We start from the raw sequence: 18,251 nt of genomic DNA on the forward strand, positions 1-18,251 counted from the left end.
GTGCTATGGTGCGGTCTGAAACCTGACTGAAACTTTTCATAGATATCATTTTCTTGCAAGAAAGAGCACAGTTGAGCGGACACAACTTTTTCTAGTATTTTAGACATAAATGGAAGATTTGAAATGGGTCTGTAATTTGCTAGGTTATTATGATCTAATTGTGGTTTCTTAATAAGAGGTTTTATAACTGCCAACTTGAATATTCTTGGAACATGACCTAAGGATAAAGACGAGTTAATAATATTGAGAAGAGGCTCTTCCACTACAGGTAACACTTGTTTCAGTAGTTTAGTTGGTATTGGATCTAATAAACACGTTGTTGGTTTAGATGCAATGATAAGTTTATTTAACTCTTCCTGTCCTATAGTTGCAAAGCGCTGTAATTGTTCTTGCGGGGTGATAATTGAGGCTGAATCATAAGACACCATTAAAGATTGTACATTTACAATTGTGTTTCTGATGCTTTCTATTTTCTCAGTGAAGAAATTCATAAAATCATTACTACTACACTGTGACAGAATATTTTGCTCCGGTAACGTCTGTTTATTTGTTAGTCTAGCGACGGTGTTAAATAAAAACCTTGGATTGTTTTGGTTGTTTTCTATTAGTTTGCGGAGATGCTCAGCCCTGGCTGCTTTTAGGGCCTTTTTATAACGTGACATACTGTCTTTCCATGCGATTCTAAAGACCTCTAAATTAGTTTGTTTCCATTTACGCTCTAAATTACGAGTTTCTCTCTTTAGAACATGCGTAACACTGTTGTACCATGGTGCTTTAGTTTTCTCTCTAACCTTTTTTAATCTAATTGGTGCAACGATGTCTAATGTACTAGACAAAATGGTGCTCATAGTGCTAGTCATTTCCTCTAGTTCATCTGTTTGTTTGGGTTCACTGAGCAGCTGAGACAGATCAGGTAAGCTATTTGAGAAATGATCTGTAGTTGTTGGAAGGATTGTTCTGCCTGGTCGATAACGCGGCGCAACATGACAAATTTCAGCGGTACGTAGTATGCAAGTGACCATGTAATGGTCAGTGACTTCATCACTTTGCGGTATAATATCTATATCGGTTGGATCGGCTCCATGTGATATAATTAAATCTAGCGTATGATTAAGACGATGAGTGGGACCAGTTACGTTTTGCTTGACCCCGAAGGAGTTTAATAAATCTGTAAACGCAGCCCCTAAAGCATCATTTGAATTATCTACGTGTATGTTAAAATCTCCAACAATTAATGCTTTATCGACATTGACCAAAAGATCTGAGAGAAAGTCTGCAAACTCTTTTAGGAAATCAGCGTAAGGCCCAGGCGGTCTATATACGGTAGCCAAGGCTAGAGATAATATGGATTTCTTTCTTACATCTAAGAGAGTAACATTTAGCACAAGTACTTCAAACGAATTAAACCTGTGACCTGTTTTCTGAGTAACAGTAAGAATATCTTTATAGATTATAGCAACACCACCGCCACGACCAATCAGACGGGGCTCATGCTTGTAACAGTATCCAGGAGGAGTAGACTCATTAAGACCGAAATAATCATTTGGTTTAAGCCAGGTTTCAGTAAGGCAAAGTACATCGAAACTATTATCTGTGACCATTTCATTTACAATAACCGCCTTAGGTGTAAGCGATCTGATGTTTAAAAGACCTAGCTTTATAAATTGTTTTTGTTCACTAATATTGAGATTTTCTGGTTTAATCACAATTAGATTTTTCTTAGATCCTGCAGTAGATTTATTATTTGATCTCACTAAACGAGGAATAGACACAGTTTCAATATAATGTTCTACATTGGTACTTATATCAATTAAGTTTGGACAGCAAAGAGTGTGATTTGGACTTTGACTTACTAGTCATATGGTGTGTAGCGTCTTGGAGATGTTGTCCGACAGAATAGCCGCTCCGATTCTGCTGGGGTGAAGGCCATCAGCACGGAAGAGCCTAGGTCGCTCCCAGAAAAGATTCCAATTATTTACAAAGAGCAGTCTCTGTTCATTACACCATGACATTAACCATTCATTTAGAGCAAATAATCTACTGAACCTTTCGTGTCCTAGTCGGTAGGTGGGAAGCGGTCCAGACACGATGATCGTTGTTTCAGGCGATGTGCTGCGTACCGTCTCGATCAGGCTCCTGTAGTCCTTCTTCAGAACCTCCGACTGCCGTAGCCTGATGTCGTTCGTTCCCGCGTGCAGCACGACAGCTCCGACGGGCTCGTCACCGTTCAGAATCCCGGGAACCTGTGCAGCGACATCGAGAACACGAGCACCAGGAAAGCAGTGAGTGCGAACCTTACCTTTACCTATGGTAGCACGGACATGCCGGACGATGGAACTGCCGATGATCACAGCGTCGCATTCCGTCTCGCGTAGAGGGGAGAAGCGGTTCTGGGTGGAGATCTCGAAGGCCGGGAGGGGCGGAGAGGTCCTAGCTCTGGTCCTGGCCCGCGTCTTCCGCTGTGGAATCATCCAGGGTCCATGTTGTTGTGTCGGTGCCGGAGTGAATGAAACCAGGGATGATCGCATCCTGGGCAGAGAAACACATGGAGTAGACGAGGTCGGAGTCAAAAGGTTACTAACCACTGACTTTTGAGCATCGGCGCGTGATGTTTCAAGCGCGAAACGTCGATCTCGTAGCTCGGCCTGTCTCTCTAGTAGGTCGCGGATCTGCTTCTCCACGGATTCCAGCTCTAACTGCACAGAATGCAGCTCGAAGGTGTCCTCACCTGCACTCAAAGGTAACGTTAGACACACATCCGTTATATTCGCCATTATAGCAGATGTGCTATAATGGCGAATTATAGCTTTCAGTGATACGGGTGTAAATAAGTCGATCGATAGGCGCGACCACGCGTGTAATGCTAGCGGGCTAAGGCTAGTAGCGGAAGTTCGAAAGGTTGGATATATGTAGCGATATCAGAGCAATCCGATTGTTTTTTAAGGAGAATAGTATTCCAGATATGTTCACACGCTATAAAAATGAAAAAGTTCGTTTGTAAAAGAGTGTAAAGAAGAAAAACAAGGTTTCTGAATTAATTCGACGGAGCTCCAAACACAACAACGCACTCAGTCGCGACGCATGCGTATCCGGCACTAGACTGCATAGCTCAGCTTATGGGGATGAATGAAACATCAACAGTAAGTTGATGTGTTTGGGGATTTGTCAATTGACATAGAACATTTTAATTATGAACGAGATTCAAAAGATCCGAGTCAGTAAATTGATCTGAACTTCCCATTACAATGAAGCTGAAAATGTACAGTATTTGTAACGTGATAACATGATTCACATGATTCACATGTTAAAACCTATTACAACATGTGAAAATATGTCACATGAGCTCCACATTATAACCTTTAGTTACATGTTTTCCACATGTGTCACGTGCTCCATTATGTTCACATGTGGTTAAACGTTGTTCACATGTGGTTAAACGTTGTTCACATGAGGTCAAATGTGATCACATGTGAAATTCATGTGGTTTTATAAGGGGATGTAAAGTGTCTGCATAATCTTCCTTATTGACTATAGTGCCGGTTATGAAAATGTATAATTCGTGATACTGTCTACACTGGATGATGACACGATGATTCACTGACATTCTTCTTCTGAAGTAGGTGAATGATTTGGTCTAACTCTAAAGAAATGCACATTTGAAACCTATTTTACTGTAGCAATTTTATGGGCCTTAGCCTTACACTTTCTATTTGAGCTAATGCAGATGAACAAGTAAAGTTATTTCAGGGCAAGAACACCCTGATTGTAAAACCAAACGTGATTGGTTGTAGCGAGAACGTGCTACAATTGGTCAGCTCAATGTGGCCGTTATCTGATTGGCTTGAGTAAACGGTGGGTGGAGTCCACTTATTTGTGGATTTTTCTGCACGTCGACGCTAAAAGTGTTTCAAAATCCACAGATGCGTGAGGGGATTTACAAATGCACAAGGTGAGATTCACTAATGTGTGCAGCGATTTACAAATGCACAGAAAGCGGTTCACACACAAAGCAATGGCAGGCAGAGTTGTGTTTGTGACATAAATCACATTTGAATCTCAATCTATTTATTTGGAATAATGCAACAATCCTAACCCCATAGGTGTGAGACTAAAACTAAACAAGACAATGAAACTGAATATAACTGTGACAGGTGAGGAGGGAAGCTTGTGCTTAGGTTGTGGGTAGGCCTAGCTGTTGTGCACATGAGCGTTCCAGTCTGATACGGCTGTTCACAGAAAGCATAATCTGCATATGGAGAAGAGCAGAACTGTTATCAACTAATCTTACTTCAAGTTATTACTAATAGTTAACATGATACATGTTCACTCTAAATCTAACTTTCTAAAGAATGTGAATATTATGAACAAGAAGTTACTTGTCTCTGCACTGATGCTAGCATAGCTACACAATGATCTCAATGATAAAAGCAACATACATGATAGTCTACATACTGTCACCCCCGAGACAAATAACCACAATCAAGGGGGAGTTAAAGTTAAATTTGCTCTGACCACACAAGCAGTCTTCTATTCCATTTGATCATTTCCTGAACTAGTTATATATATAATCTTTAATACCTCAGTTTTTAGGGAGCATTCGACTAAAAGCATAATGAGAGCATGTTTTATACAGTTGTTGTCTTTTTTACTGCTATATGTAAATTAGTGCAGTGTTTCTCCACTGGTTAACTTCTTCACTAAGTGCAAATAGCCCGTCTTGTTGACAGAGGCTATTTATACTAACTCTGCCCTCCATTGTGTCATTGAGTCAGACAAATTACAAATGAATGCAACCGATCTGAGTTTGAAGCCGCCATTTACCGAACTCATTCTTTTCCCATCGCACATCAGCTCAGAGAGGTGTTTATTCTAAATAAGAATTAAGACATTTTTCGAAAAGTGGAAATAAAGTGCCTAGTGAGTATTTAATAGTGGGAATACTGTGTTTAATGGGTCGGGTTAGTGGTAGGCGTAGAGCAGGGATTTCCCAAACACTGCACGTTTTGCATGTTAGCGGCTCCAGAACCCCTGATGTAGAGAAGGTAATGTCAACTACAAGTAATATCCCAATAAATCAGCATCTATATATTATTTATAAATATATTCATAGACACTGAATATGTTGTTATTATTGTTTTATAATGTACTACACTGAGATGCAAATAGTATCTGCCACCACTATTTGCACTTAGTATGAATAGCATCTAACTATTATTTACACTTTGTGCAAAGAAAACACTGCCATTTTCACTTAGTGTAAAGCAGATCTATCTCTATTTTCAGTTAGTGTAATAAATAGCATCTATTGCTAAGAAAATGCAGCATTGTTTTTACAGGTTTACCTGGAATATATGGTCTATTTTTGCACCGCAACACACTATATTTTAGCTCAGAAGTTGCTGGAAGAATAATATCGTAAATTGAATGTCATTTTCAGCAAAGCTGTCAAGTCTGTACTTCCTGATTCTAAAACACAAGGGTTTGATGGTTTTGCTGAGCTTTTCGAAATAGTCATGGGAAACTGAGTAATTAAAAGGTTCAAGTAAAATCTGTTTATAGAGTTTTGTTTCAGGCAGAAAGTACTCCACACGTCTATACTTGATAAATGTTTAAACCGCCTGTCTATATGTATGCAAAGTTTTATGTTTGTTTCGTTTATCAACTGACCAAACTAGTGGAACATTTCATTTGCACGAAACCACACTGTATGTTAACCACACAGAAACAGAGCAGAAGTCACCAGTTTTAATATAAGAAGCAAATTGTTTAGAACAATTAATATGCAAGCAAAACATATATAAATAAGATAAAAAATATACATTTATTAAGCGTTGTTCATGTGATTTCCACTCTAGCTATATGCCAAATGTCTTTAACATACAAATACACATACATAATAGCTCAAATTGTCATTTGTAAAAAGTTGCTCTAACACACAGAAACCACATTGCCTTCTGGTTTATTGCAAACATGAACATCTCAGAGCACTGGCACTGGCAGAGCACTTGTCTCTATAGAGACAACAATACCAGAGAATATTTCATACAGCTTTTACGGGCTGAAGAAAAGAGTAGGTGGTCTGATCCTGGCAAGGCCGGTTTCGTCTGGAGCGCTCAGCGAAATCAACTTCAGCATACTGGAAGAGGAAGATCATACAAATGAATGGCCATTACAGTGTGTAAGACATAATGTAGTCAGTCGATAGGAAAATAAACCCTAACAAGGTGATCAGGACCCTGAAATGAAGCATAGGGGTCTTGTATCATCCTGAAGGACCAATAGAAACAGATGATGGATGATGTGAGAGATATAAAACTAGCACATTGATCAAATATAAAGTTTAGCACTAATTACAAGAAATATATTTGACCAGAATGCTGCAACTAACCAATCAGAATTGAGTATCCCAGATAGCATGTGTGCTATGTTTTTAAAAGTAATTTTCTAAAACACATTTCATATAATTCATTTAATGTAGTACATTATCTGAACTTGAAAGGATTTAAGTAGATTAACCACTACTAAAATGTAACTATTAAATCACTATACTAACCTAAGAGCATAGTGCAAAAATAATGTGGGCAGGTTAAATTTAAACTAATATATTGAAAATAATTAAGATAATATATTTAAGAAGTATCTTACCTGTGGATCATTTGTGTTTTGAGCTGCAGTGGTACTTTGAGGTTTATCTGAAGTATTTTTAGATCTTCTAGTTGCGTCAATGCAGCTCTTCACCAAACCTGAAACAACAGTGAATAAACGTCACAGAGACACTTCTTGACAGTTTAAACAAAGAGCAGATATAATATATGGCTGAATTTGTTTAGATTTAGAGTTTGTCTCCATGTAGTTAATTCAATGATATTTTACAAACCTATCACAGCAATGGTCAGAAGCACATTTATCAGGATGAATATGATGGTCATATTTCTCCATGGTATCTGGTGTTGTGGAGCGTCATCTGTCTGATTCCTGTGGACGGAGTCTGTAAAAGGTTTGTAGTTCAATCTTTATTCAGTTTCAGTCTTTACCAGAACAATACAACTGCCAAAATATTAGTTCTTCATACAGTATTTTCAATATGGAATCCATCATGTGGTTTATAAAGACATGAAATGATAAATAACTCACCGCTGATGTAGATTTTGGTGCCGTTGTTGAATTTAGTTGGTTCACTAACTTTCACACAATAATAAACTCCTAATTCATCAATGGTGATATTTTTGATGGACAGACGACTGTTAGTTTTCACTGAGTATTTGTGTATAAAGCTACTGTTTTCATTTTTAGGTCCTTCATATGTGCTGCTGTAAGAGCGTAAGATCAACACTGGAGGATCCGGTAATTTCAGTTTGTACCAGTAAATCTCCTGTATATCAATATCACAGGTTATAATCACATCAGATCCTAAAGTTACTGGTATGTTTGTTAGACTCTCTGTGGCTTGATACAACATGAACAGATCTATGACAGAAAGAAAAACACATTTATTAAGATATAAAATCAAAAGAAAACTGACTCAATCAAATGTGACGTGAGAAACTCACAGATCTGCAGCTGTATGATCTTCATTGTCTGATCCAGATGAATAATATCTGCTATAGTGATCATTCAAACATCTCGAACTGTGAGCGGAAACACAAACCTCGACCACACAGCGAGAGGGGAAGTCAGAGCTGGCCTTCTCTGAGAACATGATCATTCTTACATTTTGGTTAAATCAACATCATATGTTGAAGTAAGTAATAGTTATGTGTAATGTAACTATGCCAGAGCTACAACATATTTCACAATACTATTTATTAAAATGGTAATCTGCACAGTGTCCATTTTAAAAGCCATTTTTATGATGTGTGATGTAAAATCCAAACCACCATAGGTGATTAAACTAGACTACCTCTGCTGTATCCCTTTATATTTAATAAAGTCTTTTATTCCAGGAGATCCAGTCAGGTAAAGCATATATTCTTTTCAGTTATATTAGATCTAAGGGACATTTTCATTTTATATTAATGTATTTGTTGTAGTTTACTTAACTGAAAATACACCATTTTCCATTTGGGAATTTCCATTTGATTTAAAATAAAATAGTGATCAAAACTTTCACAAGGATATATTAATTAAACAACACTTTGCACAATTCTAATAATTACTGTACATGTCGTTTTTATTTTGTAAATACGGAGTAATAAGAATACACAGTGTGTATGTGATTGTTGTTTATATAGTGAATCAAAGGGATTTAAATGGCATGCATCAGAGGGCTACAAACTCATATTTCAACATATTTTCACTGGCGTGTGATGTCCATTCCTGTGGGTTGATAGTAAGTTCTGGGTAAGTTTTTTTTTTTTTTTGTCTTTATTAAAAGGACAGCAGATATAACAGTGTGAGCGAGGAGTTGGATTGAGACATGAGCCAGACTTCCCTGAGCCAACCGCTCTTGCATGTCCTGAGCATGTGTACAATCCACTACACCACAACTCTGACCATGGAAACTGATGATTAAAAAGAAATTTTAATTACTTTAAAACATTACTTCTGATTGTTTACCTCAGAATGCTGCACACATTCACATTATTTATCCGGCTTAATTTATACAGTGGAGACAAAGAATACTGCATACTCTGAGCTCTATGATTACAAGCCAGAAACAATCTGCATACTTCTGAAAACTATAAAAATACATAATACATTTAGCAGACATTTTTATTCAATCCAGCTTGCAAATGAAGGACACGACCAGCAAGTTATCATAAGAATACTTGTCTACATAGGATGTAGACAGAAACTGTTTGGTTACCAACATTCTTCAGAAATATCTTCTTTTGACTCTAGCAGAAGAAAGAAACTTATACAGGTTTGGAACAACTTGAGGAGAGTAAATGATGACAGAATTTTAATTTTTGGGTGAACTATCCCACAAACAAACACACCAGAAAATAATGTCGAAAAAATTAAACCTGGACAAACCCCGACGGCTATCAACATAGTAACACATATCTTGAGTTTTGTGCCATGCACACCTTAACTTATCTGTCAGATTCTTGAAGCTATATCTGACTCATGTGTGAAAATAATATTATACTGATGATCTAAAACCATTAACAGAAATTCAAAAAGTGTATAACTAGCAAATATGTTAAGTCCCTTCTAACTACCTTAACTGCCCTTGTGTGCACTCTCAGTGCAGTGTGCTTCATTTCCCCATGTAACAGACCCTTACCAATAAAGTCAAGATGACCTGTTCTGCTAACAGTATCCATACTGACTTAAAATATGATTCAAACTTCAAATAAATAAAAATAAAATACTATCAAACATCTATATGCAATAATCATTTTGGCCACAGTTTCATACAGCAGTCAGAACATTTTGGGTCCAGGTACAAACGATTGTAACTATACATTAAAGAAAGGCACTACAGCAATACAGCAGTCTAGCAAATTACTCTGATATAGTGCAAAATACAAAACTCCAAAACAGCAATAGGAAAGATGCAATCCCTTCTGGCTGTGCTCTCATGGAAGAGCTTCTTGTATCCACAGTTGGTTTTGGAGTAGACACTGTAGTAGGCATTGCTGTTAGACAAAAAAGTCACAAATATGAAAACATATTACTATTGAGACACAGTAATTGTATAAAAATGCAACAAAGGCATATGCTGGAGGATATTTATGACAAAAAATATTTTTGCTAAAGCTTAAAGCTAAAAATATATTTGATGAGGCATTGCACATCTTTTTATTGAATGACTCAAACTGCCTATGTGAGTAATAACGGTTTTCAAGTACCTCTGACTAGAAGCGTTAGTTCGTATTTCCTAGGCGCATCTGGGATATCACATAAGAACTGTCCTGCATCGGTGAAACTCAGACTGGAGAGATTGAGAGAGAAGTTTCCATCCGCATACTCTGAGGGAAAACTTTCTATTCGACCTTTAAACATTGGATCCTGTTTTTCTGGTAAGGGCTTGCGATTTTCAATATCATAAACTTTAGTTTTTTGTTTGTATCTCCAAAACACATTCATTTCCTCTGTCTTTAGCTTTCTTTCTTTGTATGAACATGGCAAGATGACAGAGCCTCCAACAACACCATTGATTTCAACAGGGTCCTGCAGAGACACTGGAGACAAGAGTAACAACTTTAATAAGCAAACCATGAACAAACTGTTACATGAAAAACCATACTGTAAACACTAACCTTTGTCTAGCAGATGTAGAAATAAGTAAATGAACCAGTATCTGCGGGAAAAAAATAAACAAAATAAATATTATTATTCGTCTGACACTGGTTAAAGTGGGATTTTGCAGGTGGGGAACCCTCAAATTTTGTGTAGGTGCAACAGGGAAAAATGACTCACCGTGGGACAACATATTGAGTATTGTGGAATAGCAATACTTTTTGGAACAAGAGTGTCACTGTGGCACCAAGTATTACAATACTTTTTACTTGATATTTTAATGGTTTTATTTTGGTCCATCTACATCTACACTGATATGATGACGATACTATATTAAAATTGCTGAACACCACAATATGGAACACAACCTTGTTTTTCACAATGTAAATTTAAACATAAAAATGGTAAGTCCAAAACTGACTCAAACTTAACATACCAAAATGTCTGAAGACAACTATAACAGAAATAAATCAGTCACAATTATGGAAATTTGACATTGGCCTACTTCACCTTCAACATCCACTTGCTCTGGCTAGAACAGCAACTGTCAGGGATGGACTGGGACAAAAATTCAGCCCTGGCACTGTAGCTACACCAGCCCACAGACACGGGAATTCAAATGTGAGGTAGTTAGGGGGATTCAGGGGCATGCTCCCCTGAGAAAATTAGGATTTCTCTGACCTACATGTGTGCAATTTAGGACTTTTGAAGGCCAAAAAATTGATAAGAAATAGCTGTAAAACCTTGTCATTAGATGTCATTTGTCAATACCTGCTCTCTCCTCATCTTCATCTTTCTCTCTGTCTCCTTATCCTGCCCTATTCCTTCCCCTCCTAAACCTGAACATTGAATGATAGTCTTTTCATTTTCATCTGTGTCAGTGAAGAAAGCAAACATAGGCTCAACTGATATTTATGTTTTATGTTTTAAACTAATAAACTAATTCTGCTATTCATATCTTTGTAAGACTGCCGACCCTATAGAACAGTGGCAAGGGAAAACAAATGTCAGGCGAATATCGAACCTAAAACTAACTTTACCGCGCTCAACAACCGTGAGTGCATTTTGATATTTAATGAAATAAACTGTCAAATCATGTGTAGGCCTACATATTGCTATTTTTTCAGTACCACATGAGCTCATATTTATTTTAATATCAACTATCTAAAAAGTGTGCATCATGACACCTACATGAACACTTTACAGTTGGTTGTATGACAGTAAGTCATTCTCTTCAAATGCTATTGAAGTTAGAAACGTGTGTACCAATGTCTTATGTAACTTTAGAGAGGGTCCCTAAATGTGCAAATAATAGTGTTAGGCGAACTTATGCCAGTATATCACTGGGAATCGCTTAGCGTGAAACTTTGCGCGTTACGTTCATATTCAGGTCCATCTGCTTGCCTGTAGCCTATTAATATCGCCTACATGCCCAATAAGGTGGGACTTTGGTCTTTTATATCACTTTATTTTGTCTTTGAGTTACTTTGAGTGTCCTGAGACCGCAGGGGAATCCTGGAGAGTGATGTATTGAGGGAATCCCCAGTTCTGCAGCACAGCGCCGCAATATAAAGTTAAAAAACTAAACAACCGAGATAAATATATGTCTACTACCTCAGATTTAACGATTGATCTGTACATCAGCATCGGGGAATAACATAATCTCGGTCACGACAGAGAAAGCTGTGCAAAACTTACATGTACAAAAGTAACAGTGAAGACTTCAATGTAAACACAGCTTTTGTGTCTTTATCAGCTTTTCCATGATAATCATCACAATTCATCGCCCTGATAATAATCACAAATAGCCTACTGCTCGCTCCATTTTTGTAATTCAACATTTTGGAAGTGAAATCTGAAAGGTGAATATGGATTATTGAATTTTTAATAATGAAAACTTGTGTGAAATGTTTTGAATTGAAATATTCACAGCTTAAATATACAACCATGTTGAATTTCAGCCCATTAAAATGCAAGCCCTGAAAATACAATGCATTAAAATGCAAGTAGGGTTAATGCAATGCATATTTTTTCGAGTAGTGCAATTCAACAAGCTTTTTTGTTTGAAAAACATTTGTCATTATTTTACTTCCATATTTCTGAGGAAAACATTCCAGGATTTCTTCATATAGTGGACTTCAATAGTTATCAACGGGTTAAAGGTACAAATTGCAGTTTCAGTGTAGCTTCAAATTGTGCTACACGATCCCAGCCTAGGAATAAGGGTCTTATCCATCCATCCATCCATCCATCCATCTGCTTACCTTGAACAAGCTGTCATGCGCCACACATTACGTAATCACGTTGAAATGTCACACATTACGTAGGTGGAAGCACAGACCTAGTGTTTACAACATGCAAAGACTAAGTCAAACAGCCTTTACAAAAAAGGAAAAACAAAGATTTCGGACGATTTTGGAGGTGGAGGAGAAAATGAGATAGAGTTTTTCGGCCTACCCAACCTTCCACCTCCTTTCAACATGATTACGTAATGCGTGAAGTCAAGCATTTGTGCTTATAAAGTATATACTTTTTTTTTTTTTTTTGAAATGACCGATGGTTTCGCAAGATAAGACCCTTGTTTCCTCGGCTGGGATCATGTAGAGCCTTTGAAGCTGCACTGAAACTTCAATTTCGACCTTTAACCCGTTGGTCCCCGTTGAAGTCCACTATATGGAGGAATGTTTTCCTCAAAAACCTTAATTTCTTTTTGAATGAAGAAAAACAAACATCTTGGATGACATGGGGGTGAGTAAATGATCAGGAAATTGAATATTTAAGCTATAATCTTATAATCTTTAAGCTGTGTCGTCAGTAAGTCGTTTCCCATCGTGCTTTAGATCAGCGCAGTCGGTGAAGAGCAACTGTCAGCACGACAGAGCAACCGGCATGCATCTCGCGGTGATCACTGGTTATCGGTTCTGCGCAGATTTTGCTCATCTCTAACGAGCCTAGCATCTCTGGATTAACACATATGCTCTCAAAATTGCATGATGAAATTGAGCCATATTCAGAAAATTAATAACTGATAATAAAACACATTTTTCTTTAAATTCCAGATGTATTTTGAAGAATGCTGGAGACCAAACTGTTGACGGCACCCATTGACTTCCATAGTATGAAAAAGATATTATGGAAGACAGTGGGGACCAGAAGCTGTTTGGTTACCAGCATTCTTCAAAATATCTTCTTTTGACTTCAGCAGAGGAATGAAACTCATACAGGTTTGGAACAACTTGAGGGAGAGTAGATGACAGAATTTTCATTTTTGGGTGAACTGTCCCTTTAAGAGACAGTGTTGACATAATGTTTCCTGTTTTAGTCTGGAGACTCCTCATGATGCTATTCATCTGTACTTCTGCTAATTTAATGTAATTAATTTACAACAGCATTAAAACCTAACCACAGCCATCAAACCATCTAAGATTTTCTGACATCCAGCTTACAAGTTGTTTTTATTCCACATAATTGCTTCTAACAAAAAAAAAAAGAAAAAAAGTAAGGTTCTAATATAAGTTACACTGACCGTTATCACAGGCGGAAGTAACGTTGTTACAAAACTTTTCGTAGAATCTTGTGTTGTGTATTGTAACATGTGAACCTTCATTTTTTATATCTAATGTCTCTAAATTAAATATTGAAAATGTACACCGACCAAGCTGTATGATAGGAAAATTGAAAACATGTCGGTTATATTTAGCTACACTATAAATGTGTACATACCTTACAAACATGACTCGCGTATTATCTGTCCGTGTTGATTGTCCTATTGTTAGGTCTGGAGGACATATAGGGGAAACGAACCGAACCGGGCGGCTAAATATCAGGAATCATTTCCTGCTTCCGGGCAAAAAGCTTTTAGAAAGAACCAAAATGATTCAGTGTTTCGAAGCGCTTGTGAAACGCGACACGCTGGTGACGTCTGGTGGTCAGAACAGTGTAAATGCAACGAAAACTCAGCCCAAACATGCATAAAAACAACTTTACAAACGATGTAGAAGGCGCAATGTAGAAAATTCCAAACAGTTATGACGAAAGGACGTGACGTGACGTGAAATCACGTGACAGTTCGATACGCTCCGAATCACTTGTTCGAAACAAATTATTCGCAAACGTTTCAAAGCTTCAGAAAGCGTTTGGAAAGCACCCAGTCCATCACTAACCCTTACTCACTGATGACCGTTTCTGATGACATGATAACGTCCTCGGCTCGCTTTGTGCAACGCCACTACTGGTTTTTATGAACAGCAGAAATGATATCTTTAAAAAATATATATATTATTTTCACCTCAAAAGTAAATATGCATAGGTATTTTGATACAATTTAATTAGTTATTTTGTAAGTAAATGAATAAGCCAAAAATAATTTACAAACTTCTCCCTAATCTAATTTAAGATGCTAACATCCACTAACTGCAAATCTGGACCTAACCAAAAAATAAATAGATAAAAGTAAGGATAGTCTCATAAACGTAATTTGCAGGTGGTTGTATTGGTTCAGTGTTCTACATTTATGTCAGAAGGAGGTCCATTTTCATCCAAATGTTTGATTTACACTTAACCAAAACTAAACAAAGTCTAGAGAAAGAAACTACTTAATTAGTCTTACTGAAAATAGAGTACTGTATTAAATATAAAGTTATAAAGTGTTTGCGTGTCTGCCATTGTGTTTAACTTGCATTATGCCAGATGTACGGTGGCCAAGAGAGCTCAATGCGCTGCAATCGAAGAAAACACATGCAAATGGAAAAAACCCCAGCAAATTAAGTAAACATCTTCATTAGTTTGACAACACATGTGCTACAAATCACAAAGTAACCAAATACACAAACGCGGTGCAAAAGTTCACAAAGCAACCAAATACACAAACGCTCTGCAAAAGTTCACAACACAACCAAATACACAAACACGCAGCAAAAGTTCACAACACAACCAAATATACAAACGCGCAGCAAAAGTTAACACAACCAAATACACAAACGCGCAGCAAAAGTTCACAACACAACCAAATATACAAACGCACAGCAAAAGTTAACAACACAACCAAATACACAAACGTGCAGCAAAAGTTCACAACCAAATACACAAACGTGCAGCAAAATTTCACAACACAACCAAATATACAAACGCGCAGCAAAAGTTAACAACACAACCAAATACACAAAGCGCAGCAAAAGTTCACAACACAACCAAATACACAAACGTGCAGCAAAAGTTCACAACACAACCAAATATACAAACGTGCAGCAAAAGTTCACAACCAAATACACAAACGTGCAGCAAAAGTTCACAACACAACCAAATACACAAACGTGCAGCAAAAGTTCACAACACAACCAAATACACATACACGCAGCAAAAGTTCACAACACAACCAAATACACAAACGTGCAGCAAAAGTTCACAACACAACCAAATACACAAACACGCAGCAAAAGTTCACAACACAACCAAACACACAAACGTGCAGCAAAAGTTCACAACACAACCAAATATACAAACGCGCAGCAAGTTCACAACACAACCAAATATACAAACATGCAGCAAAAGTTCACAACCAAATACACAAACGTGCAGCAAAAGTTCACAACACAACCAAATACACAAACGTGCAGCAAAAGTTCACAACACAACCAAATACACAAACGTGCAGCAAAAGTTCACAACACAACCAAATACACAAACGTGCAGCAAAAGTTCACAACACAACCAAATACACAAACACGCAGCAAAAGTTCACAACACAACCAAATACACAAACGTGCAGCAAAAGTTCACAACACAACCAAATACACAAACACGCAGCAAAAGTTCACAACACAACCAAATACACAAACGTGCAGCAAAAGTTCACAACACAACCAAATATACAAACGTGCAGCAAAAGTTCACAACCAAATACACAAACGTGCAGCAAAAGTTCACAACACAACCAAATGCACAAACGTGCAGCAAAAGTTCACAACACAACCAAATACACAAACGTGCAGCAAAAGTTCACAACACAACCAAATACACAAACACGCAGCAAAAGTTCACAACACAACCAAACACACAAACGTGCAGCAAAAGTTCACAACACAACCAAATATACAAACGCGCAGCAAGTTCACAACACAACCAAATATACAAACGTGCAGCAAAAGTTCACAACCAAATACACAAACGTGCAGAAAAAGTTCACAACACAACCAAATACACAAACGTGCAGCAAAAGTTCACAACACAACCAAATATACAAACGCGCAGCAAAAGTTAACAACACAACCAAATACACAAACGCGCAGCAAAAGTTCACAACACAACCAAATACACAAACACGCAGCAAAAGTTCACAACACAACCAAATACACAAACGTGCAGCAAAAGTTCACAACACAACCAAATACACAAACGTGCAGCAAAAGTTCACAACACAACCAAATACACAAACGTGCAGCAAAAGTTCACAACACAACCAAATACACAAACACACAGCAAAAGTTCACAACACAACCAAATACACAAACGTGCAGCAAAAGTTCACAACACAACCAAATACACAAACGCGCAGAAAAAGTTTACAACGCAACCAAATACACAAACGCGCTGCAAAAGTTTACAACAACTGTCACAGAGCTGCCCTCTGTTCCCAGTGTTCCCCTTGTTAGCCCCTTTCTATAAGAAAATGAACACATACTTGGGTTTTTTAAAGACTCTTTATTTACTTTGATGTGCCAGCGAGGTGGAGAGATGGATTACACACACAAACACACACACAAACGCACACCTACAACTAGACTGCTGTGTCTCAGACTGGCCACCTGAGCACAAAACCAGTTGACATTTAAGCTTTTCTCAAACGGTTGACTCACACCTGGATCAGCATACATATTATAAGTCGACAGTTTGAGAAAAGCTTAAAGGGATGGTTCGGAGTAAAATCAACCTAGGGTCCTTTGCACCATGACCTCGAGCCTAACCTAATCCTGGCTTAGTCTAAGCCTTGTCTGTGAAACCGGGCCTGAATGTTAAGAATATGAATTGTCTCTAAAGATGCTTGTTTACAGTTAAGACTAATAAATTGAAGTTCAAAGTGGTGGTTTCTGTGAATTCTTATGCTAATTTACTAGCAAGACTAGCACCATACCAGCATAATCTTGTGAAAAAGTAGAACACTTTAGAACCCTTTTAAAAGAAAAGAATACTGAAATAATTTACTGTATGTTATAAGAATAAAATAATAAAACTTGCTGGTTAAGCCTAAGCTAGCTAAATGGCTTGGAGGGACACTATAGCATCCAAAACAAAACATATGCCATTGACTAGCCATGCTAGAATAGGCTATTCATCAGAGTAATGTAGTGATGTTACATTTGACACTGAAGCTTCAAAGCGCGTATCGAGTACGCAGCGCAATTTCTCATGAATTTCCGTGCTGGAGCCCGTTTTATTTTCAGAGAAACACGTGATCACCGAAAAACAAAGCCTCACTTTCTTTCCAGTCACGTGAATGCTTTATATATAGATAAAACTTTTTTTTTTTTTTTTTAATATGTATACAGTGAGGAAAATAAGTATTTGAACACCCTGCTATTTTGCACGTTCTCCCACTTGGAAATCATGGAGGGGTCTGAAATTGTCATCGTAGGTGCATGTCCACTGTGAGAGACATAATCTAAAAAAAAAAAATCCAAAAATCACAATATATGATTTTTTAACTATTTATTTGTATAATACAGCTGCAAATAAGTATTTGAACACCTGTCTATCAGCTAGAATTCTGACCCTCAAAGACCTGTTAGTCTGCCTTTAAAATGTCCACCTCCACTCCATTTATTATCCTAAATTAGATGCACCTGTCTGAGGTCGTTAGTTGCATAAAGACACCTGTCCACCCCATACAATCAGTAAGAATCCAACTACTAACATGGCCAAGACCAAAGAGCTGTCCAAAGACACTAGAGACAAAATTGTACACCTCCACAAGGCTGGAAAGGGCTACGGGGAAATTGCCAAGCAGCTTGGTGAAAAAAGGTCCACTGTTGGAGCAATCATTAGAAAATGGAAGAAGCTAAACATGA

At 37.5% G+C, this 18,251-nt stretch overlaps 1 protein-coding gene and 2 long non-coding RNA genes across 3 annotated transcripts in view; all 3 read right to left on the reverse strand.

Moving 5' to 3' along the window:
- Nucleotides 1–18,251, reverse strand: part of LOC311295372 — a 383,037-nt gene that overhangs the window by 191,977 nt on the left and 172,809 nt on the right. The window lies entirely within an intron of this gene.
- LOC311295839 (uncharacterized protein) lies at nt 5,675–7,686 on the reverse strand. Its single transcript, XM_084417362.1, has 5 exons — nt 7,551–7,686; nt 7,135–7,467; nt 6,878–6,988; nt 6,646–6,743; nt 5,675–6,136 (listed from the first exon to the last, which is right to left on the reverse strand). Exons 1-5 carry the CDS (start codon nt 7,612–7,614, stop codon nt 6,041–6,043), a joined length of 702 nt encoding a protein of 233 aa, XP_084273488.1. The 5' UTR covers nt 7,615–7,686; the 3' UTR covers nt 5,675–6,040.
- LOC311295427 lies at nt 8,346–14,239 on the reverse strand. The gene is made up of 4 exons (XR_014628325.1): nt 13,912–14,239; nt 10,209–10,249; nt 9,798–10,130; nt 8,346–9,584 (listed from the first exon to the last, which is right to left on the reverse strand). It is a non-coding gene; the product is annotated as an uncharacterized lncRNA (long non-coding RNA).

The sequence above is a fragment of the Rutilus rutilus genome, assembly GCF_951802725.1.
Source record: "Rutilus rutilus genome assembly, chromosome: 8".
NCBI lineage: Eukaryota > Metazoa > Chordata > Actinopteri > Cypriniformes > Leuciscidae > Rutilus > Rutilus rutilus.

Excerpts from the sequence above, each read along its gene's own strand:
- LOC311295839 (XM_084417362.1), bottom strand. The coding sequence starts at position 7,614 with ATGATCACTATAGCAGATATTATTCATCTGGATCAGACAATGAAGATC. Across the intron at positions 6,989-7,134 it reads CACCAAAATCTACATCAGCG|ACTCCGTCCACAGGAATCAG; the intron begins GTGAGTTATTTA and ends AACCTTTTACAG. Across the intron at positions 6,744-6,877 it reads TCTGACCATTGCTGTGATAG|GTTTGGTGAAGAGCTGCATT; the intron begins GTTTGTAAAATA and ends CTGTTGTTTCAG.